The sequence below is a fragment of the Caretta caretta genome, chromosome 1, assembly GCF_965140235.1.
Source record: "Caretta caretta isolate rCarCar2 chromosome 1, rCarCar1.hap1, whole genome shotgun sequence".
NCBI lineage: Eukaryota > Metazoa > Chordata > Testudines > Cheloniidae > Caretta > Caretta caretta.
In genome coordinates, this window is record NC_134206.1 from 282,678,725 (window position 1) to 282,702,803 (window position 24,079).

Sequence of the window (24,079 nt, forward strand, 5' to 3'; positions counted from 1 at the left end):
TCATCAGATTTCTTTTGGCCCAATCCTCCAATTTGTCTAGGTCCTTCTGTATCCTATCCCTCCCCTCCAGCGTATCTACCACTCCTCCCAGTTTAGTATCATCCGCAAATTTGCTGAGAGTGCAATCCACACCATCCTCCAGATCATTTATGAAGATATTGAACAAAACCGGCCCCAGGACCGACCCTTGGGGCACTCCACTTGATACCGGCTGCCAACTAGACATGGAGCCATTGATAACTACCCGTTGAGCCCGACAATCTAGCCAGCTTTCTACCCACCTTATAGTGCATTCTTCCAGCCCATACTTCCTTAACTTGCTGACAAGAATACTGTGGGAGACCGTGTCAAAAGCTTTGCTAAAGTCAAGAAACAATACATCCACTGCTTTCCCTTCATCCACAGAACCAGTAATCTCATCATAAAAGGCGATTAGATTATCATGTAGTAAATACTGTAGTTGTGGAATTGCACATTAAATACAACTGTGGCTAGAACACAACCAGGTCTGTAAGGTGTCCCCCTCATATAAATAAGGGCCACGGTAGAGAGGCTTAACTTGTGAAGCAGGCCTTCCTCGCACTAATTCCTAATTACTGATGGATTCTTATCCCCAAGTGTTTACAGTAATTAAAGTGAGAATGGGAGAGGGAAAAGAGATAAGTCTTTACATACCTCAATGGATCTTGACTTTTCAGAGCATATGAATGTGTATTTTAATATCTACTGTACCTACAGTATGTTAGCTGACCACGTTACTACTCACAGTATATTGAGTCATCCTTACTACCAACGTAAAGAAAAATCACACAACACAATGACTTCATCATTCTCTAATGTGATAAGCTAATTAATACATTTCACATCAAGCATTGCAAAAGCTCCTCCTCTCTTTTTTAACAAAGCACAAGTATAACATACTTTTCTTTATGGAAAAGGGAACTTCAAACATCACTGTGCAGCATTTCACACACTCCTTTCTACTTTGAAACAGCAGGCACCACTAAATCATTCTGAGCTGTCTTCTTCCTCTTCTTTTTAGCTTGTTATTTAAATCCAGGCAGAGGCATGGAACCTCACATAAGACGGCCAGCAATGCCATAATGTGGATAAGTTGTTGGAACAGTACATCCTGTTTCACCATCATCCATTCTTTAACACTTCTACAGAGATCAGTTACATCAGCTCCCCATCATGCTTTGTCTTCCACAGGCTGGTGTGTAGAATTGCTGTGGTTGTTATCGAAAACAGTTCCCCATACCACAGAAAGGCAGGCAGGCAATACACTAAGCTAGACATTTTCACATCCACAGTCACTTAGAGAATGGGTTGTGACACTAACCTGCCCCATTAAAGTGCCTCAACTGTGACCTGCAGAGGCCATCTCTAGGGTTCGAGTAACTCAGTCTCATGTCCATTCCACCTTTGATATCTCTGATAAGATTGTCAGCAAGAGTCCCAATTTGAGCTAAGTGTGATGTGATGTGGTCAAATGTCCCCTAAGACTTAGATTCAGACCAACAACTAATTTCACTCAAGCCACTGAATAGCCTTCAGATGTTAACAATCTTTAAATCACTTGTGATTAATGGGCTGGATTTGATCTACTAGGTATAAACTGGTGAATTATGTCCCATAATTTCCTGTGTCCCATGTTTCCAGTTGTCTGAGCAGACAGAATTACTGTGAAGCTCTGATGTCCACTAAAAGCACCCTGGAATATTATAATGTGCCCTGTACATAAGACACCCTTTAAATTGCGCTTTGCCTGCTATACACTATCTGGTACATTAGGAAGCAACAAAGAGTAATTCAAATATTGATAAAACTGAAAATGAGGCCTTTTGTCTTAAATTATATATTGGAATTTCTAGCCCTCAAAGCAAATTCTTAGAGTTTAAATTACTTAATACAAATATGCCTAAGTGGCAAATGAGTATAAGGCTCCTGTCTGAAGTCCCAAAGACAAGAGTCTCAGAGATACCCACAAATCAACCTGGAATATCATCGCTAGCTCATTTGTATTTAAAATAAAAAACATTAAAAAGGTCTTTTTAAGTGGAGCCTGGACATGGAATCTCTATATGCAAAAATTACAGTAGTCTACTCTCACCATCCGCTTGAAATCAGTCCCTGAAAATCAACTGAACAAACACAAATAGGATGCAGAGATGAAAATAATTGTCATCCATTGCTCCTGGGTTAACCAGAAGAAAATAGTGACTGACATATTCCTATCTCCAAGGATATTCCTACAGGTCAGAAATGATATGCACAGTTGAAGAACTGAGGTAAAGGCCAGTTACACAAGACTATAACAGACAGCATCTGACATGCAAACAGCAAAAGTCAGGCCTGTCAGCAACTGCCTTTCACCAGCCCCATCTGAAAATACAATATGTCATCCAAAAAAATGTAAGAAAAATACTGAAAAAGCCCCTAAGGAACAATAGAACAAAACAGGTTTTACGAAACAGTTGTGGAAACCTCAATAAATACTTTATCTTAATGCCTCTAAAAACTTGCTCCTGCTCACCCTGAAGCTAATGCCAGAACTCTCGTTGACTTCAACAGGGGACAAACAACAGTTAGAACAGCACTATCATTTTGTTTAAGTATTATGTAGTGTCCGCAATTCTACATTTACCAGGTTAGATTTCTTTATACAAAACCCAGTTCAATTTGCCCTGTCCTGCATTAGGGTTTTGGCTGGGTAAAATGCCACTTACCCACTATTGATGTCATCTGTTCTGAGGCTTTTCCCAAGAATGTCCCCATCACTCATGTAACCGCCAACATCAACTTCAGAGGACACGTCCAGATCACTGCTTCCTTTTTCATTCATGTCAATCTGTGACATATTCCCGAGGCGAGAAACAGCTGCTCGGCGAAGAGGTGTGGTATACATGAATCGTGAGGGGTCAGTATGTATGAAGCGACCAGCACTACTGCGAGGGTAACCACTACCTAAGGATGGGGCATCTCCTGCCTGGAGGCGAGGACTGGCCTGGCCAAGCCTCCAAGTCACAGGCGTGGATCGGCTTGTCAAGCTTGGTATACTTCTCCCATTCACTTCGGTTGTCACAGTGCTGTCAAAAGTTGTCTCCAATGTGCTGCGAAACAAAACATAGAAGTCAATTAATTGTGCTCTCTCTCTCTCTCTTTCTGAGAAATAAAGATGAGCAAAAGTGGCACGGATAGGTGGAGCGTAGAAATGTAAACCAGGTATATAATAACCCAACACTTTTTTCTCTACAAGATTTTTTTTTATTTGTACACATCAGAGATTTAAAACTGTAGACAAGCTTCCAAATGAGTCCTGAGATATTATTTACAGAAGGGTAAACATAACACTTACATCAAATTATTATGACAAGAACCCCAGACACACAAATATTATCTGTGTGAATCTGAATATTATCTTCACAAACTGCACTGTTAATTTTCCCTTGCAAACCTCTAATGGTAAGCCTGGAGGTCTTGACTGCAAGTATTGTTCCACACTCCAAAATGTAAGGAGTCCATGCACAAATAGTACCTGTGGCTTATCTGGGTCCCTCTAAGGCTGGACATAGTTTCTTCCAAATTCTGTCGTAGATCTGCTATATTCTTTACTGTTCGCATTCTTCTTGTTTCTGGGTCTTCCCCTGAAAGAAAACAAAAACAATAATATAAATTCTGTGTGGGTGTGCAGTCACGTGCACATATCGTATGCGTGTGTGTGTCTACAAATATAGATATAAACTAACTTATGCATGTGTGCGGACAACTATATACATGATATAATTTATATATGTATACACATACATATCATACGTATCATTTAAAATTTGAATATACACAAGCTCCCAGAGTGTATTTGTAGATGTGTCCATCCATCCACCCACATACAACATGCACACACCCATCCTGCCAATAATATTGCGCGCACACACACAGCAAGCATAAGTTTTGTGGTGATTAAAAGCTCATTTTAAAAATAGCAAGTTAGTGGAGGGGTCTCGATAAGGCTGAAAAATTATGAATGATACTCAGACTTACAGTGTTTTCGTTTTGTCCCTGTGGGGATTGTGGAGACTAAGGCCCCAATTTAGGAAAACTTTTAAGCACATACTTAAAATCTATCACTATTCAGGAAAGCACTTAAGTTAAGCCTGTACTTAAGCACCCTTCCTCAGTAGGGATTTCCCTTTCCTGAGCTGGAGCCTTATTTCCCATAACCCTCACAGTGGACATAAAACACTAAGTCCCAATAAAATTCATACATTTATAGATTTTAAGTCCAGAACGGACCATAATGATCATCTAATCTGACCTCCTGCATGACACCCAGAAGTTCCTGCATCAAACCCATAATTTTTTGCTATACAAAAAATAAATAAACCCACAAAGATAAAATGCACAGTGAAATACTGTGTTACCCAGGAAGAATGTAAAAGCCTAACAAACAATATCAAATATAAAACATAATAACAACAAAAATTACCAAATATTTAATATACATTAAAATCAGAAATTAATATATTTTTAAAATGGTATAGTTTATCTAGCAGTTTTTGTTTATTTTAACATAATCATTTAACTACCCTGTATTTGCATTTCTTTTCTTTTGAAGAGTATAGTATTAAATAACATACAGTATCACAGATTTTATCACACCCAGAATGTTGCCTATGACAGTGTCCCATTTGCGATGCTTTGTGGTGGGTGGGGGTGGACATAATTCTAGCAATTTGTACAATTCTGAACAAATGGGGAAAACTATTCCTCCCTGACTCCAGGACTGATCATTTTATGCCCTTATACATCACCTGATTAACCCCAGTTTAGTCAGCATGCTACAAATGTTATCATCAGTTATGAAATTGTAAAATCCTTTAAAAATAGGTTAAGTATTATTTAACTCAAGTTCAGCATTTCCCTGGTAATTCCATCTCAGGATTCTGGTGATATTAAGCAACTGCTTTGGCTTCGATCTCATATTTGCTGATGTCAGGAGAACACCTTGTGAATCTGAATTCAACATGACACAAAAGAGAAGGTCAGAAACACAAGGGGAGAGAAAGGACAGGGTGATAACAACATAATCTTATGTTTACTCAGTAAGGCACGTACACTTCTTCGTACTGCTGGCTTTTTTTGTGTTGTTGCTACCTTTTGTTCCCCTCATGTCCTGTAGGTAAATTTATAGGTGAGATCTAAACATAGAATGCATAGAAATATCAGTGATGGGAGGAAAGGGTTTTGTCACTGGTAGAGCAGAAGAGTCAGAGAGAAAGGCAAGAGAAAACTAAGTCTATTATTAGAGATCACCAGAAAAAATTTGGAGGAACAATTTTTCACAGGAAAAGAGAGTTTCATCAAAATTAAAATATTTTGTGGGTTGGTGTGAAATTTGCCAATATTTTCGCTAGAAAATTTAGAAACAATCCTTTTGACATTCTTGTTTCACTGTGACATTATTTTCACTTTTATATTATATTAAAATATTAATGTTGATACTATATTATGCTATATTTAATATTATATTACACTGTTTCAATTTTATTGAAATGAAACAATTTACGTTAACCAAAATGAAACATTTTGATGCTTCCAAAGAGAAAACTTTCTGAATTTCTGTCCCATGAGGAATTTCCAAAAATTGACTTTTCATTGTAATTTGGAAGGATTTTTTTTGATGTTTTAATGTTTAAATGTTGGAATTTTCAGTGGAACAGAAATTCTGTTTTCCATCCAGATGTAACTATAATGTAGACAGGGGCTATGAGATCTTAAAGTAGGTGTTTCAAAGCAAGACACACCAGGCAATGAGCAGTCAGCAAAGAGACTCAAAGAGGTGCACAACCAGACTGAAACAATGAAAGAGAAAGATTATTTTGTCAGCAGAAATCTAGATAGGAAGAAGGGGGTTTAATTAATTGAATAATCAATGTGGAGGTGATGAAGGAATGAATAAACTGTAGTGAGGACAGCCTAAGGCTGGAATTGACACTAACTGCTAGCGAACCACAGAGGAAAAAATATGGTTTGGCCACAAATGCTATTTAACTTCTAACAACAGCTGAGGATCCAATAAGACCTCTTAGTTAAAAAAAAATTAAAAAAAAAAAGGCCCACATACCTCCCATTCATCCAAAGAATGTAGAATTTACTATGCTATTTTCCTCTGCCTGCATCCTTCAACCCACCAGAATCACCTTTGTTTCACTGGACTGTGGATATACATGCATACAGCAGTCATAATTAAGAAGTCAATATCCACTAACAGTTACCACACCGTGGTATCTATGATACCACAGTTTCCTATGTATTAAGGAATGAAAATAATGTGTCTTAGAATGGGAAGTAAGTGTGGAAGCTGTAAGGTATCCTATGGCAAAAGCTAAATATATATATTTTAAACATAAACATCTATATATGGCTTATGTGTGTGTTATTAACCGATAGTTATTGCACATTAGTTAAGGTTGCAATCAGGTTCCATAATAATTTTAACTCCACCCCTAAACTGTTTTGATCTGAAAATAGCCCAATTTACTGGAAAGGTGAAGGAAATTTGGGCTACAGGTCACTAATTTTTTTCTCCAGTTTGAAATTTTGGCTAGAGGTACATTCCTTTGGGTTCATGTTCTAACTCAGTTCTGCATCCTGGTACCTGCCTACCTACCTACCATCCATCCATCCAACAAACGCTTCAGACATTTTTGAAACCGTTACAACTGAAACCAATGTATTTCCCAGATAAAACAACTCCTTTCCTCCTTGGTAAGTGAATGCAGTATAGTACCAGTCAGAGAACTCTGTGGGCTTGTCGACAGGCAAAAATTGTTCTGTCTTAATTATACCAGTATAGTTAAAGTGGTACAATACTTCAAGTGTGGACACAGTTACACAAGTATAAACATTTCTTATAGCTTATTCATGTACATGAAGAGGAATAAAGTATACTGGTATGGGTACCTTTATACCAGTATAACAGCATCCACACTAGGGGTTATTCCAGTATAACTATTTCTGTAAAAATCACACCCATCTGAAATAGTTAGAGCAGTGGAAAAAATGTGTGTAAACCCAGCCGTATGTCTGATGCCAATAGCCCCAACTAAATAAAGCACTTTAGCATGTGCTTAACTTTAAGCATATGCGTAGTCCCAGTGAAATCAATGGGACTATTCATGTGTTTGAAGGTAGGCATCCATTTAAGTACCTTTCTGAAATCAGGCTTATATGTGTATTGTGGATTTGCTTAAATGTGGTACAGTATGTTTTTGGAAGGTTGGGTCTATGACTTGCACTGTGAAGGTGAAAAAAAAAAAAAAGGCAGTCTAGTCCCGCTGTTCTCAAACCCCATCTAGTCCAGCGGTTCTCAAACTTCATTGCACTGCAACCCCCTTCTAACAACAAAAATGAATACACAACCCCAGGAGGGGGGACTGAAGCCTGAGCCAGCCCAAGCCCAGCCACCCTGGGTGTGGTGGGGAGGGGAAGCAAAGCTGAAACCCAAGGGCTTCAGCCCAGGGTGGGGGGGTTGTAACCTGAGCCCAGTTGCCCCAGGCGGTGAGGCTTGGGCATTGGCTTCAGCCCTGGGCCCCAGCAAGTCTAACGCCAGCCTTGGCAACCCCATTAAAATGGGGTTGCGACCCACTTTGGGGTCCCAACCCACAGTTTGAGAACAGTTGATCTAGTCTGTACATGGTGGGTGGAGGCAGTACATTGGGATTTCTATATCATGTGTAGCAGTGGATGGGGAAATGGTGCGGGGAGGAATTGTTTGTGAAAATAAGACATAATATGCACGTTATTTTGAACATAATGCAAATTGGGATGGGGAAGGTCAAATCTCAGTTCTGTAACTGGACGGTAAGAAGGAAGATATGGTGTGAGGGAAGACTGGGACTGTGGATCTTGTTCATCTGTAAAGGTTTGTAGCCCATGTTGGAAATGTATATAATATATAATGGGATGGTGTAGGAGGATTTCCTTGTCTGTACACTGAGGTTTAGAGGTGTGAGGGGGCAGAGGTAAGGCCGTTCTTAGACTGTGCAATATCCATACTTAACATGTGTATATTTATCTGAGGGACGGAGGATATCTAGATATTTATCCGCCTTAACTATTCATTTCCATATTCTAAAATCTTTGGATTTTAGAATTGCCATGTTTTTATTTGGGTGTGTTTTTTTGTGTGTAGTTATTTTAACATTATTGCTAATATTTTCAATATTTAATATTCACTGTTACTTAATCCTCTCCCTTTCCCTTGTTTGTTTCTACCTGTTGTCCCTTGTCATATATTTAGAATATAAGATACGTTGGGTAGGACCTGTCTTTTTTTATTGTGTGTGTACAAAGCATATGATAATGGAGTCTTGATCCTTGAATGGGGCCACCATTTGTTTCCCTCAAAACATAGTATTTCTCTCCCAAAATTAACTCTCCAAAGCTCAAGAGGGCAATATTCTATCTTGGAAATATGACATGTTTAAAGTCTATTCTCCTGTAATCTCTCAAAGAAAAGGCCATTAGAAACTGAATAATCCCCCATTTCCAATGGCACAAAACTCTTTGTTTCTAGCACAAACAGATGAGAAGATATCGGACTGAAATTGTAACATTATTATGTAAAGAAAAGTGATTTAGTATTACTTCTAGAGGTTTCTAAACTGTATTAGTTTTAATTTCTCTCCTTCTTTTAGGCCTTTACTGGTGGGCTTTTGTTACTAAAGTGAAATAGCTTTACAGGTAGGAAAAAAGAAAAATAGAATCAGTAAAAATAATTAAAAGGGTTCTAATTTTTTTTCCCTTCTGGCATGTCATGTGCAGATTACATGAGGGTATAGTATGAAGATTTTATTTGCACTCATCTGGAATGACCTGCTTCACTCATTCAAGGCTTCAACACTCATGATTAATGCAGACATCAAAAACTCTTGCATAGAGCAGCTTTATAGCACACTAAACCATGGATTCTCTCTGCAAATATCTACATCTCTCTCTCTCTCTCTCTCTCTCTCCCCCCCCGTTTGGATACAAACACAGACAATCAAAATGATCATTTTTAAAGAAGTCATTGTTCAAGTATGTTAGACTCCCAGTAGTGATGTTTGCCGTTAATTGCTTTATCAATAATCCTGATAATGATAATTCCAAAACTTACATGCGGACTATAATTAAGGCTGTGAATTTGTCACAGAGGTCATGGAAATCATGGATTCTGTGACTTTCTGGGACCTCCTTCACTTCTGCAGTGGCTGGTGTGGCTGGCCCGGGGGCCACCTGAGCAGCTTAGGCAGTCCCTGTGCCAGCCGCACTGGCTGCTGCTGGGGCAGTCTTGGGCCATCACGGCCCCCACAGCAGCAACAGGAATTTGGGTGTGGGAGGGGACCCAGGGTTGGGGGTTGGGTGCAGGAGGAGGTGAGGGCTCCGGGTGGCCGCAGTTCCTGACCAATGGAAGCTGCGGAGCCGGTGCTCGGGGTGGAAGCAGTGCGTGGAGCCCCCCTGGCCGCACCTCTGCCTAGGATCTGAGGGAGGGACATGTTGCTGCTTCCAGGGAGCCATTCGGGGCTAGGTAGGGAGCCTGCGAGCCCTGCCAACCATTCCCCCCCCCCAAAAAAAAAACAGTGGAGGTCCCAGGCTGCTCCCCTCAGAGCACCCATGGCACTCCCCCGAGCATCTGTGGCACCCCCGGCCCCCCTGCTTGAGCATCCAAGATTATGGGGTATATAGTACAAGTCATGGACAGGTCACAGGGGGTGAATTTTTGTTTACTGCCTGTGACCTGTCCATGACTTTTACTAAAAATACCCGAGACTAAAATGTAGCCTTAACTATAATTAATGCCTGAAGCAGATAATAATAAAATAATAATTTCACTTATATAGAGCCTTTCATCAAAGTATTTCCAGATAATAGTAATAATAATAAGCTCCCATGTAGAACTTTTCATCCTTAGATCTCAAAGCACTTTACAAAGGAAGGTATAATTATCCTCATTTTGCAGGTGGGGAAATGAAAGCTCACAGAGGTGCAAGTGACAGAGTCAGGTATACCATTCAGATTTCTTAACTAATCTCCATGCAAAAAGTCAAACCTGGCACCTCAGTGTAAAGTACTCTTGGTCCTAAACGTTAAGAATATATCTAATTTCTATATTAGTTTAAAATGAAACATTTTTACTAAATTTTACTTTCTTCATAAATTACATCCTAAATCTTTAACTCCAGTCTGAATCCAAATATGTACCAGTAGGAAACCTACAGACTAGATACACGCTACACAGCCTTGGCAAAAGACGCATACCATTCAACCATTTTCCTTCACAACAGCAAAAAGCTTCTGAAATGAACACTTTGGACAACCCATCCTTCCAAGGAATGAGATGAAAAGTAATACCAGCAGCTCAGAAGCTTTTTGAAGCTCCTACAACTGTGAAATTTAGATGCTTGCTATCACGAATTGATGTAGCTAGAATGTGAAGCTTTGGCACCCACAATTCTATTGAAATTCCATGTTTATGGATGAGATTACCTGCAGGGTGGAGGGAAAATGTGAGGATAAAGTCATAACTAGGCCATAATATTGCCTACTAAAACTATCCTTGTTAAGAATCCAAGGATCCTAATTTTACATTAATGAGAAGGAAAGTTATTCAAACAGAAATAAAATATTTATTAATAAACTGTTAACACATGTTTCCCTTTATTTTTAAAGAGCTAAGAAAACTGTGCTCAATCATTCACATACCGTATTGCTGCTAATGTACCTATCAAAAAAGATTTAGAAACTGGTCTTCATTACCTACACCCTTTAAAGCTAAAAGGAACAAAGGAAGCAAGAGAGGAATACTCTAAAATTCAATTTTATATACTACTGCAAACGAACCCAATTCTGTCTCACAATATTACTGTCAACAACAGAAGTCTGCTCCATGCAGATCTGTTCTAATACTTATGTAACTCTCTGCCCTTTCTTGTGTCAACCAGAAATTAACTTACCTAACATATCAGTGTAAAGTACTTGTTCTAGGTCGCCCAGCATTGTCATTATGACATCCTCATCCAGCTGTGCAGTCCCTTCACGGAGGCAGCCTTCTTCTTCTTCCTCTGCCCAGTTCCTGCTAGTGAAATTTGACTTGCAGGGGACATTTTCATCATCTGATTTGTCCCTTTCCTCATTACCAACCTCAAAACCTGCATCTGTAGACTGGCCTCCAGATCGTCTACTTGACTTATTGCTTCCAGCAGGTGGTAAGACTTCAGTTTCCTGGGGTGTTGCACTGCTGCTATGGTGAAGAGAGTGCACCGACTGCGAGAGCAACTTGGACAATGAGATTCTATCTCCAACTTCTGCCTCTCTCTGATGACAATTCTGGCTAGACCTCGAGGCATTTCCAAACCAGTTCTCCCTGTATGAGTATCGTCTCTTCTCCCCTTCACTTATGAGTGCAAGGTTGGTCAAAGACTTCTGTTTCTGAAGACGAGCATTCCCTCTTCTAACATCCTTGCCTTTAAAGACTGATAATTCAGCAGGTCGTTGCATCCTTTCAGCTAAAGCTTCACCTCAGCTAGATTTCATATTCCTAGATCTACAGTAGCTCAGATCTTTAAGCAGGTCTCAGGTGTGACCCTTTCAGTACTGTACGATGCACACACCATGTAGCACATCTTTGCATTTGTAATGAAAAGCAAAGCTCAAGCATCCAGTTTATGTGCTGTAAATGACTAGACAGGCACAGTCATTTTCTCTAAATGTACATTGCTGCCTGGGCTAAGCCACTTCTTTCCAGTCACGTTAATCTGCAATACTTACAGGCATTTTTACTTGAATTTCTCTCAAGCAGAAGAGAGTTGATCAAACACTCTGCTCCCACATAGAAGTAATCCCAAAAGCCAACTGCATTCTCCCCTCTTCATCCAATCACCAGTCTCATCAGAATGATGGGCCTGCATCTCTCTCTACAGCTGCAGTGTTCTGAAATCCAAAGTACAGCGCAAGTACTGTCTTGTGCTTTTTTCCCCTCTCACAAGATCATGACCGATCCCAACGCACAGCTCTTTACTTTAGATGGGCTGACACAGAGCTGCAAGTACAGCCTACGCGTCAGAGCTCAATAAGAGCCAAAATTAACCACTGAAGCAAAGCTCTGCACGAGCCTCCTCACATTTTAGTATTCATCCTGCATTCCCAGATCTATGACTCTTCCCTGCTACTGCAGTGGATGCTGCTGGCTGCCATGGCAGCAAACATCCTGGTGATTTAAACCGGAGACATAGAAGCCTCTGTCTAGTTTAAAATGCCACAGGTTTCAAGACACCGCTTCACCTGACTGGGCCGCTACAATATTAGCCCTAGCTCGCACTGAAATACTATTTTTCTCCCTGGAAGGTAAGAATGACAAACTATTTGTTCCTTCTCCCTGCTACTCCCTTTGCGGACAGTTAAAAAGCAGATTTGCAAATGGCTCTTGAATCTTGCAATTTCTGCTGTAAATTAATAAATATAATTTAAGAGGATAAAGAAACTAAAGAATGGAGCCTGATGCTACCCACTCTGTGGCAGTGATTTATAAAGTGAGAGATTTCATTTCCTCCTTCAAAAAAATTCTTGGGATTCAGAAGCTACTATGGAATTATAAAGCTTTGATCAAAATCAAGGCTTCACAACTTCAAAAAGGAACCTATTAAATAAAATACTCTATGGAAAGAATATAATTTTCTTACAAAGCCACCCAATTTCAAGTCTGAAACAAAGTTTACAAGAGCTAAATGTTGCTTTTATACATAGAGACTAACATTTAAAATATATCTTCTCCCAGTGGGAAAAAAATACTTGTATAAATAATTAAGGTGCTTGAACAGAAAATTAGCACTAAAGTAGAATTTTATCCCATTTTTGAAACACAAAGGTCTACCCAGGAGCAATCAATTTGGCCAAATACTGTGCATAAATGTCCAAAATAAATATAGAAATGCTACATAACAATACACTGATTCTGTCAGCATCATAATACACCTGTAACACACTGTATTGTGGGAAACCCCAGGAATTAATGACACACAAGGACAGATTATTTGCAGACTTTCTATATTAGTAATAGATGGGCATTAAGAGTTGCCCCAGTGTCGTATTTGCTTTTCAGCCTCTCATTTTACAGCTGCTACCTAAGGTAGGGCTGGATAAAAATATATCTCCTAGCAACAAAATGGAGGGGTGCATTTTTTCCTGGGGGACTCCAACAAAAGAAATAAAGATCTAATGATGTCAGTGATGATCACTTTGAAAACTAAATCACTGCTGGACCCCTCTAGACAAAAAGCGTACAGGAAAGAAAATGAGAGACTCAGATGGGAAGGTTGTTCAAAATGAAATGAACTAAAGGAAATCCAGCCCTACTCCACTTCCCCTGCTCCTCCAAAAAGAAAGAGAGAGAAAGAATGTCAGCAATGAACACTCTTCTGTTTGCACGATGCTAGTGGCCAAAGGACTATTTTCAATTGCTTCATTTTCAAATTAATGCAGCACTGGTGTGCAACGGGGAGAAGGTGGCAGTGTCTTTGTTCCTCAGGGTAAGCAATAGGGCAGGACTCCTCCATGCTACTCAGGATTGTTAATGGGCTTGCCCACACATATCATACACAAGAGTGTGAAGTCTGAGAAATGCATCTAGTCCTCCAGCCAGCCACTGTGTATGCTGCAATCAGCAACAAGACCTACCTGGCAGCAGAAAAGTGTGTACTTTATCTATCTATCGATTGATCTAAAATAGGTGCAAATAGATAGATAGATAGATACACAACAAATAAATTACATTTAAAATTACAGAAATTACATTTAAAATGTTACAGGAAAAGCAGTTTTATACAGCATGTTGGGGGAATGGAGGGTGCTGGTAAGTGAAAAATGGGGGTTAACTAAGAGGGAGGGACTTTGGGTTCGGGAGGGGGTGCGTGGCTGGAGGTTGGGGTGCGGGAGGGGGATCCAGGGGGCGCTCACCTCAGGCAGCTCCCCGCAAACGGCGACCTGACCCAGCTACTCCTAGGCGGAAGCACGACAGGTAGCTCTGTGTGCTGCCCCCACAGCTCCCATTAGCTGGGAACCGCAGCCAATGGAGGTTGCGGGGGCAGGGCCTGTGGGTGGAGGCACCGCCTCTGCCTAGAAGCAGCTGGGACGGGTCACTACTTGCAGGGAGCCGCCCTAGATGAGTGCCCCCTGGATCCGGCACCCTGAGCCCCCTCCCACACCCCAACCCCTGCCCGCCTGCACTAACCAGACTATAAACAGGACTTTCAATGAAGATCAGAAATTCCAGTTTATAGAGCTTTCCGGTTGGTGAAGTGCCAGATAAAACAGCTTATTTAGTGTATTAAGGTAGCAAAGTCAAGCACTTAAATGTTATAAATGTTACAATTAAGGTTTCCTGTGCATTCTTAATTCGCCCCTTTTTGTGCATATGTAATGTACTACAGATATTTATTGCATGATCACACGCTATTTTTCCATGGGACCCCTGTCTCAGGTGCCCAGGTTATTACTATCTTCATCATCCCCTAAAATACATTAGATGCACACAATGTACCTGGGATGAATGCACAGCACAAAGAACTCTGAATTATGATAACTGTCCCTTTGTAATGATGATTTTAACCTACCCTCTGATCTACTATGTACCCCCGCAATGTGACAATACCTGAGACTCCAATATGGAAGAGTCCCAGGTTTATTTACTGAAATATAGTCTTCTAAAGCTCATTCTCCCATTTTAAATTTTTAAAAAATATAAATGGAAACAAAGAAACATAACTAAAACCATGAACAGGAACAGGCTATAGAACAGAAATCACATTAGGAAGTTTTGAGGTAGCAAACATTACATTATATTCCTCAATTACATGACAATCTAATGTACTGGACCCTAAAGATGGAAGTGTCATTTTTAGAGAGGACAATAGGGAATTTTCCCAACCCCATGCTTATAGAAATAATAAACCTTATTTTGTATAATGCATTACATACAAAGGAATCTTAAAAATGATTTACAAATTTAATAATCTATGGACAAATTCTGTTCTCAGATAAGCACACACAACTTTCCTTGATGTTTGAATGCACAGTTTGGCCCTTTGTTAATGAATTATATAATAGACCCTCAAAATCCACAGAATTAGAATAACATGCTAAATTTAGTTAATTCTAAGTACATGTGTACATGGTTTACAAAATCCTTTTCAAGTGTTTCTTTTAGAAAGGGGAAAAAAGTGCACATCTGAAAATACAAAGTTGATATGCTAATCCCACTGCTAATATTGGGATATAATTCTAATTCTTAAAATGATTCCTTGCCTCCTTCCTAACTTTTGTATAGTGCTTCCACATGAAACATCAGGAATGGTGTATTTATAATTAGCTAATATTTGCAACTTCATGTATAATTATTTATGGTATTGTGATAAATGAAGGGGTTTCCAACCAGCTAGTAGCTATAAAATCCCTCTTAGTAGCTGTTCTCTATTTGCTTTACCTGTAAAGGGTTAAAAGTCTTACTGCTATGCATAGGTAAAAGGAAGTGAGTGGGCACCTGGCCAAAAGAGCCAATGGGAAGGCTAGAACTTTTTAAAATTGAAACAAGACTCCCCTTTTGTCTGTCTGTGGTTGTTCTCAGGGAGAGGCAGACAAGGAACAGTTATGCTGTGAGAAGCTTGGGCCAGGTATGAAAAAATATTAGTATTATGCCTAGAAACTACTCATCTAAAACTCCAGATATGTAAGTAGATTAGGAAATGTCGAGGAAGACACATTTAGGTTTATCTCTTTTATTTCTTTATGGTTTGTGGATTCCTCTGTGCTAACCCCAGGTGCTTTTGTTTTGCTTGTAACCTTTTAGCTGGACCTCAAGAAAGCTATTCTCGATGCTTAATCCTTGTAATTGTTTTTTTTTAAATCTAGCAAAAGCGTAAATCCCAGATGTATTTTCTTCTTTTTTTATTTATATAATTTACCTTTTTTAAGAACAGAATTTCATTTTTGTGTCCTAAGAGGTTTGTGCACGTCGTTTAATTAGCAAGTGACAACATCTGATTTCCTTTGTTTTTCTTCTCAGCTCTTCTCTGAAGGGGGAGGTGAAAGGGCTTGAGGGTACCCCACAGGAAGGAAGTCCCAAGTGCGCCTTCCTGGGTTCTCAAGAGGGTTTTGCACTTGGGTGGTGGCAACATCTACCAATCCAAGGTCAGAGAGAAGCTGTAACCTTGGGAATTTAATACAGCCTAGAGTGGTAAGTATTATTTTTTAGAGTCCTTGCAGGCCCCCACCTTCTGCACTGGAAGTTCCAGAGTGGGGAATCAGCCTTAACAGGCATGCTAAACTCTTTAAACATGTAAACACTGTGCAAAAGCTTAGTAACATAATTGGATTACTAAAATAATATTTTGCAATTCTAGAGATGTACATTTTTTTCAGAGTGCTATTGTATAATTAGCTTATTAATACCCACACCATCTCTGCAACGTAGGGTGGCAAATATCCCTGTTTTACAGATGGTGAAAATGGTGAAGAAAGTTTAACCAACTTGCTCTTGGTCATACAGTGAGTGAATAACAAAACTAGGATTAGAATTTATTTTATTACTCTAGTAACCCTATTCCTTGCTCTCTTTCCCTTCCTCATTTTTTGTTACCCCATACCTAAAATTAGGCCCTGATCTTGCAGAGATCTATGCATGTACTTCACTTTATACAGTGCAAGCAGGCTCAGGCCCTTAGACTTGCCAGAACTTTGACTGGGAAATCTTGTCTTTCTATTTGCCTAGCAAAACACCCAGTAAACATTTGGCACTTTAAAAACAATAACAAAGACCAAAAAGACAAATGAAACAAATATGCAAATGGGACAGAACTTTCTGAGCCCAGTCCTGTGAATGGCTGAGTGACCTCAATTCCCTTTGTACAAATGATTTTGCAGGGGACGCTCAGCACCTTGCAGAATTAGACCCTTTTTGACTAACTGTACTTCTGGCTAGTGGATTTGCGTATCAAGTCATTCAAAAACCAAAACAAGCCTGGGGCTTAGGTAACATGATAATGGGCACAGTATAAGAACCTAAATAGAATGTAATAGAGAAAGGTTACAGAAAGACAAAACAACTCATAATTCTCTCCCATCCTATCTACTTAAGAGTCCATATCACAAAAAATCACCCTTGCATGTGTCCTTGGTACAGATGACATCCCTTGCTGGATGATTATCCCACTGAGTGGCTGGAATATACTTGGGAGCTTGGAAATCTCTGTCTTACCCCTGCTTAGCTCATCCTAGAGCAGTCTCCTGAATAGCCAGCACATGGATAGATTCCAAATGATATTCTTCAGCACATATATAGCTAATAATACATTTGCTGCACAGGGTGATTGTTTGATCCAGCCATTCCTCATATTTCTAACTGCCAATTATGAGTGACACACATTTGGTTTCCTCCGTGTGCCAAATTTACAATGAAACAATGGCTGAACTCTCACAGTGGTGCCGCCATGCTGCCCATTATGGCAGTCTGCAGCTAATGACAGAGTCTGAATAATGAGATCAGAAACATCTCTGATGTCTCTTTGTGCCCCATATGCCACTCTCTCTTTTTTGCTGCATTTGCCACTTTGACACAGAACAGTAAAAGGACTGGATACCTGCTATCTTAGAGGATCATTACAGCAGGCACAAAAGTGATTTTTTACCATCCCTTCGGATAATTTCTTGAAACATCTTTTGTAATATTTACACCTATTTAGATGTGCATGTTTTTAATTGTTATGCCTACAATAAGACCAATGAGCCACGTATCTGCCTTTAGGAAAGATTAAGTTTAACTAATTTAGAATGCAAGAAGTTTCCATGATAATATATATCTAACTGGAACCTAAAGGGAACACTTAATTAGGTTTCAGACTGGGCTACTTGTCAAAAAGTTGATCAAGAATTTGGCAGGTGCGGGATGTCAGTTTGGAGACACTTGAGGAAAAACTGAGACAGAGCCAGTTACCTATCCTGAAACAAGATAAAACCTCCACTTTAATATGAATCAGGCCAGATGCCAAAGCAGTCTGACAAAACTGGGGCAAATTTGATCATCCTTTCTAAGTGTGATAGCATTTCAGAGTTGTGTGTGTCAAATGAGTTCCTTTAAACAAATTACATCTTGAGTGAGAAAAACCAGATGTGTTTTTTAACATTTGTTTGAATTTTGAAAATTTGGGGCAAAATGGCAAAACGCCGGTAGATTTCAATGGGCCATAATTTCATAGAATCAAAGAATATCAGGGTTGGAAGGGACCTCAGGAAGTCATCAAAGCAGGACCAATCTCCAACTAAATCATCCCAGCCAGGGCTTTGTCAAGCCTGACCTTAAAAACCTCTAAGGAAGGAGATTCCACCACCTCCGTGCTTTACCACCCTCCTAGTGAAAAAGTTTTTCCTAATATCCAACCTAAACCTCCCTCACTGCAACTTGAGACCATTACTCCTTGTTCTGTCATCTGCTACCACTGAGAACAGTCTAGATCCATCCTCTTTGGAACCCCCTTTCAGGTAGTTGAAAGCAGCTATCAAATCCCCCCTCATTCTTCTCTTCCGCAGACTAAACAATCCCAGTTCCCTCAGCCTCTCCTCATAAGTCATGTGTTCCAGTCCCCTAATCATTTTTGTTGCCCTCTGCTGGAAGCTTTTCCAATTTTTGTAGTGTGGGGCCTAAAACTGGACACAGCACTCCAGATGAGGCCTCACCAATGCTGAATAGAGGGGAATGATCATGTCCCTCGATCTGCTGGCAATGCTCCTACTTATACAGCCCAAAATGCTGTAAGCCTTCTTGGCAACAAGGGCACACTGTTGACTCATATTTGGCTTCTCGTCCACTGTAACCCCTAGGTCCTTTTCTGCAGAACTGCTGCCTAGCCTCTCAGTCCCTAGTCTGTAGCAGTGCATGGGATTCTTCCATCCTAAGTGCAGGACTCCACACTTGTCCTTGTTGAACCTCATCAGATTACTTTTGGCTCAGTCCTCTAATTCAGTGTTTCCCAAACTTGGGACGCTGCTTGTGCAAGGAAAGCCCCTGGCGGGCCCGGCCGGTTTCTTTACCTGCTGCATCTGCAGGTTCGGCCGATCGCGGCTCCTACTGGCCGTGGTTCACTGTGCCCGGATAGTGGGGGCTGCGGGAAGTGGCATGGGCCGAGGGACCTACTGGCCACTGCTTCCCGCAGGCCCCATTGGCCGGGCACAGTGAACCACGGCCAGTGGGAGCCGCGATCAGCCAAACCTGCGGATGCGGCAGGTAAACAAACCAGCCGGGCCCGCCAGGGGCTTTCCCTGAACAATTCGCCTCCCAAGTTTGGGAAACACTGCTCTAATTTATTTAGGTCCCTCTGTATCCTATTCCTACCCTCCAGCGTATCTACCACTCCTCCCAGTTAAGTGTCATCTGCAAAGTTGCTGAGAGTACAATCCACGCCATCCTCCAGAACATTTCACCCTTTATGCTCTAAAAGTGAGCTTGAAAGTCATGGTACAGAGTAAAAAAAGGAAACCACAGTTCAGACAAACAAGCCCTTTAAAAGTACACAGCTCTTCTATGCAATTCAATCCTAATGAGAAACTCAGCTGTGGCGCACTTTGTTTTGTGCCCATTGACAGCTAGATTTATGACCGGAAATGGCCGTAGCTGATGTAAATTGTCATGGTTCCATTGACATCTAAGGACTATGCCAACATACAACAGCTGATGATCTGACCCGTAGTCACAAAAAAAATACAATTGAATTTAGTAAGGATTTCAACCCATATCTAGAGGGAACCCCAAGACAGAACCTTGCTGAGTGGGCCACAGGCTAGCACAGCTGTAAGGATTTGTTCAGTTACTCCCTTTTTTGAATCTAGATTGACTTACAGAAATAAAAATGTTCTGTTATTAACACTTCAGCTTCTGACATTTTGATTTGATCTTATTCTCCCAGTGTCACACATTACGAGATAGGCTTCTCAAGGTTCCTCACAGAGCATTCAGTAATAATAATGTCTTGAAATCCTAATTTATGAACACTCCAGTTTCTGCAAAATGATGAAGAGGATATTCTAAGTGAGACATCTTAGATAAAAGAATTTGCAGTTGAAGTGCTAACAGCGTGTGATCCACTTTCTCTGCATATTTAATATAATGAGTAGAGGTCAAAGGTATTATTTTAAACCATTGCTAAGCTATTAGTAGGAGAGCTATGTAAACAAAGAAATATACATTCCTATACTGAGGTTTTTCCTACATGCTACTCACCAGATATCTCCTCTAGGCACTGTTTGGCAGTCTTACTGTATGATAAATCCATTTTAGTAGGACTGGTGCAGGAGTCAGCAGGTGGTAAAGAGGTACTGTCATTTTCTGAGTGTGTTCTGAAATCAACCAAGAAGACTCATTATAACAGATGTCTGTTATACACACTGCAATGGTAAATGTTAATTCAGGGCATAACTGACATCTTTTTGCACTGTATTCATCTCAACAAAAGGCATACAGTGAAAATATCATGAATGCCACATTCTACCCTCATTGCATGGTGCTACATTCTGTCTTAAACGACACATTTCACCAAGGGAGTAAGGACTTTACATCCCTACATAAACAACCCAGACTTGAGTCAGGGAATAAGCAGGGGCCCTTGTTTGCTTAATCTTTCCCTGACACAGGTAGGCAATATTCAGGCAGGTAACAGTCTAACCCCCAACTCAATGGCCAGAATGGCTAAGCCAGCATCTATGTATATGTGAGGGGTATGAAGCATAATGACAGGTTTCAGAGTAACAGCCATGTTAGTCTGTTTTTTCTCAAAAAGAAAAGGAGTACTTGTGGCACCTTAGAGACTAACCAATTTATTTGAGCATAAGCTTTCGTGAGCTACAGCTCACTTCATCGGATGCATACTGTGGAAAGTGTAGAAGATCTTTTATACACACAAAGCATGAAAAAATACCTCCCCCCACCCCACTCTCCTGCTGGTAATAGCTTACCTAAAGTGACCACTCTCCTTACAATGTGTATGATAATCAAGGTGGGCCATTTCCAGCACAAATCCAGGGTTTAATAAGAACGTCTTGGGGGGGGGGGGAGTTAGGAAAAAAAAGGGGAAATAGGTTACCTTGCATAATGACTTAGCCACTCCCAGTCTCTAGTCAAGCCTAAGTTAATTGTATCCAATTTGCAAATGAATTCCAATTCAACAGTCTCTCGCTGGAGTCTGGTTTTGAAGTTTTTTTGTTGTAATATCGCAACTTTCATGTCTGTAATCACGTGACCAGAGAGACTGAAGTGTTCTCCGACTGGTTTATGAATGTTATAATTCTTGACATCTCATTTGTGTCCATTTATTCTTTTACGTAGAGACTGTCCAGTTTGACCAATGTAAATGGCAGAGGGGCATTGCTGGCACATGATGGCATATATCACATTGGTGGATGTGCAGGTGAACGAGCCTCTGATAGTGTGGCTGATGTTATTAGGCCCTGTGATGGTGTCCCCTGAATAGATATGTGGGCACAGTTGGCAACGGGCTTTGTTGCAAGGATAGGTTCCTGGGTTAATGGTTCTGTTGTGTGGTATGTGGTTGCTGGTGAGTATTTGCTTCAGGTTGGGGGGGCTGTCTGTAGGCAAGGGCTGGCCTGTCTCCCAGGATTTGAGAGAGTGTTGGGTCATCCTTCAGGATAGGTTGTAGATCCTTAATAATGCATTGGAGGGGTTTTAGTTGGGGGCTGAAGGTGACGGCTAGTGGCGTTCTGTTATTGAAAATTGAAAATTTCCATTCCACCATCAACCTCAGCCTGGTCCAGTCCACACAAGAGATCCACTTCCTGGACACTACAGTGCTAATAAACAATGGTCACATAAACACCACCCTATACCGGAAACCTACTGACCACTATTCCTACCTACATGCCTCCAGCTTTCACCCTGACCACACCACACGATCCATCGTCTACAGCCAAGCTCTGCGATACAACCGCATTTGCTCCAACCCCTCAGACAGAGACAAACACCTACAAGATCTCTATCAAGCATTCTTACAACTACAATACCCACCTGCGGAAGTAAAGAAACAGATTGATAGAGCCAGAAGAGTTCCCAGAAGTCACCTACTACAGGCCTAACAAAGAAAATAACAGAACACCACTAGCCATCACCTTCAGCCCCCAACTAAAACCCCTCCAACGCATTATTAAGGATCTACAACCTATCCTGAAGGATGACCCAACACTCTCTCAAATCCTGGGAGACAGGCCAGTCCTTGCCTACAGACAGCCCCCCAGCCTGAAGCAAATACTCACCAACAACCACATACCACACAACAGAACCACTAACCCAGGAACCTATCCTTGCAACAAAGCCCGTTGCCAACTGTGCCCACATATCTATTCAGGGGACACCATCACAGGGCCTAATAACATCAGCCACACTATCAGAGGCTCGTTCACCTGCACATCCACCAATGTGATATATGCCATCATGTGCCAGCAATGCCCCTCTGCCATATACATTGGTCAAACTGGACAATCTCTACGTAAAAGAATAAATGGACACAAATGAGATGTCAAGAATTATAACATTCATAAATCAGTCGGAGAACACTTCAATCTCTCTGGTCACGCGATTACAGACATGAAAGTTGCGATATTACAACAAAAAAACTTCAAAACCAGACTCCAGTGAGAGATTGTTGAATTGGAATTCATTTGCAAATTGGATACAATTAACTTAGGCTTGACTAGAGACTGGGAGTGGCTAAGTCATTATGCAAGGTAACCTATTTCCCCTTTTTTTTTCCTAACCACTCCCCCCCACCCCGACGTTCTTGTTAAACCCTGGATTTGTGCTGGAAATGGCCTACCTTGATTATCATACACATTGTAAGGAGGGTGATCACTTTAGATAAGCTATTACCAGCAGGAGAGTGGGGTGGGGGGAGGTATTTTTTCATGCTTTGTGTGTATAAAAGATCTTCTACACTTTCCACAGTATGCATCCGATGAAGTGAGCTGTAGCTCACGAAAGCTTATGCTCAAATAAATTGGTTAGTCTCTAAGGTGCCACAAGTACTCCTTTTCTTTTTGTATGAAGCATAGTAATTTACTGCTGGTAAAGGCCAGCAGTAAATTATCCCTGGGAGCAAAGGCGGAAGAAATGGATGAATTGTAGGCATGTGTCTATCCCCTGGGGCATCCCTGGAGCAGTACAGTTTACACATAATCCCTTGCTTAGGGCTATCCAAAATCAAAATCTATCCCCAAATGTTCAAAGTTATGTGCAGTTTGGCTCCTCTTCATGATGTTACTGTTAGTCATGTGACCACCCAACTCTTGGGAAATTCTGAGATACAGGTAAAAATTATACATTTCTATTAGATTGCTAACAAATGACCAGTATTCTTGAGAACATATGTGAACTAAATATATGTAACTATTAAAATGTAATAAAAAACATTGTTACACTATGGAGTACAGTACTGGATACCTTTATTTGTCATTAAACAGGGGTAAACTATTACACAGTCAACATTTCCCAAGGGTTCGTACAATAGTTGTCTCTTCTTAGGAAAAATCTGCAATGTCTCAGAAAGCAGGATGGGGAAACTGTTGGTAAATGATGATTTTTAATGGTCATCACTGTGTTTGTACATGAGTGGAAAAAGAACACAAAAACGGAATGGTGTGAACAGGGTGCAACAAGACACACAACTCCCTCTAAAAATCTTAATTTAGAGTTCAGTTTTGCCATCCTTACATCCTGTGCTGATAATCATAAATTACATGCCAAAACACTAATTGCCTCTGGTTTCTGATAAGGGCCTACTAAATCCTTTTTTATATATATTTTCCAATTTTGAAAGCTTAAAATTACATCTAGACTCCTAAAATTCCCATTTCCATAACATATTGTGGGAAGCACAAGATGCCCTTTGGGGTGGCCCCAGCACAGATGCCGTTCATAGGAGTAACTGATAAAAATACTGGATGAATTTGAGGATTAATTTTAAAAGACATTTCTTTTATGAAATAGCAA

At 40.5% G+C, this 24,079-nt stretch overlaps 1 protein-coding gene and 1 long non-coding RNA gene across 12 annotated transcripts in view; one reads left to right on the top strand and one right to left on the bottom strand.

Annotated features, from left to right (window-relative positions):
• The window catches only part of NAV3 (neuron navigator 3), a 778,536-nt gene that overhangs the window by 148,093 nt on the left and 606,364 nt on the right, over positions 1 to 24,079 (bottom strand). For 10 of the 11 annotated variants that reach the window (XM_075124347.1, XM_048835702.2, XM_048835701.2 and 7 more), the window contains 3 exons: positions 20,306 to 20,421; positions 3,539 to 3,647; positions 2,730 to 3,113 (listed from right to left, as the gene is read on the bottom strand). In XM_075124347.1, the coding sequence (XP_074980448.1) occupies positions 2,730 to 3,113; positions 3,539 to 3,647; positions 20,306 to 20,421 (609 nt within the window). Of the gene's footprint in view, positions 1 to 2,729; positions 3,114 to 3,538; positions 3,648 to 10,997; positions 12,096 to 20,305; positions 20,422 to 24,079 lie in introns of those variants that run through there. The other variant, XM_075124349.1, reaches the window with a different exon arrangement.
• The window catches only part of LOC125630151 (uncharacterized), a 41,050-nt gene continuing 29,184 nt past the window's right edge, over positions 12,214 to 24,079 (top strand). Inside the window, exons 1-2 of the long non-coding RNA XR_007354574.2 lie at positions 12,214 to 12,387; positions 16,100 to 16,270. This is a non-coding gene — a long non-coding RNA (uncharacterized LOC125630151). The remainder of the gene's footprint in view (positions 12,388 to 16,099; positions 16,271 to 24,079) is intronic.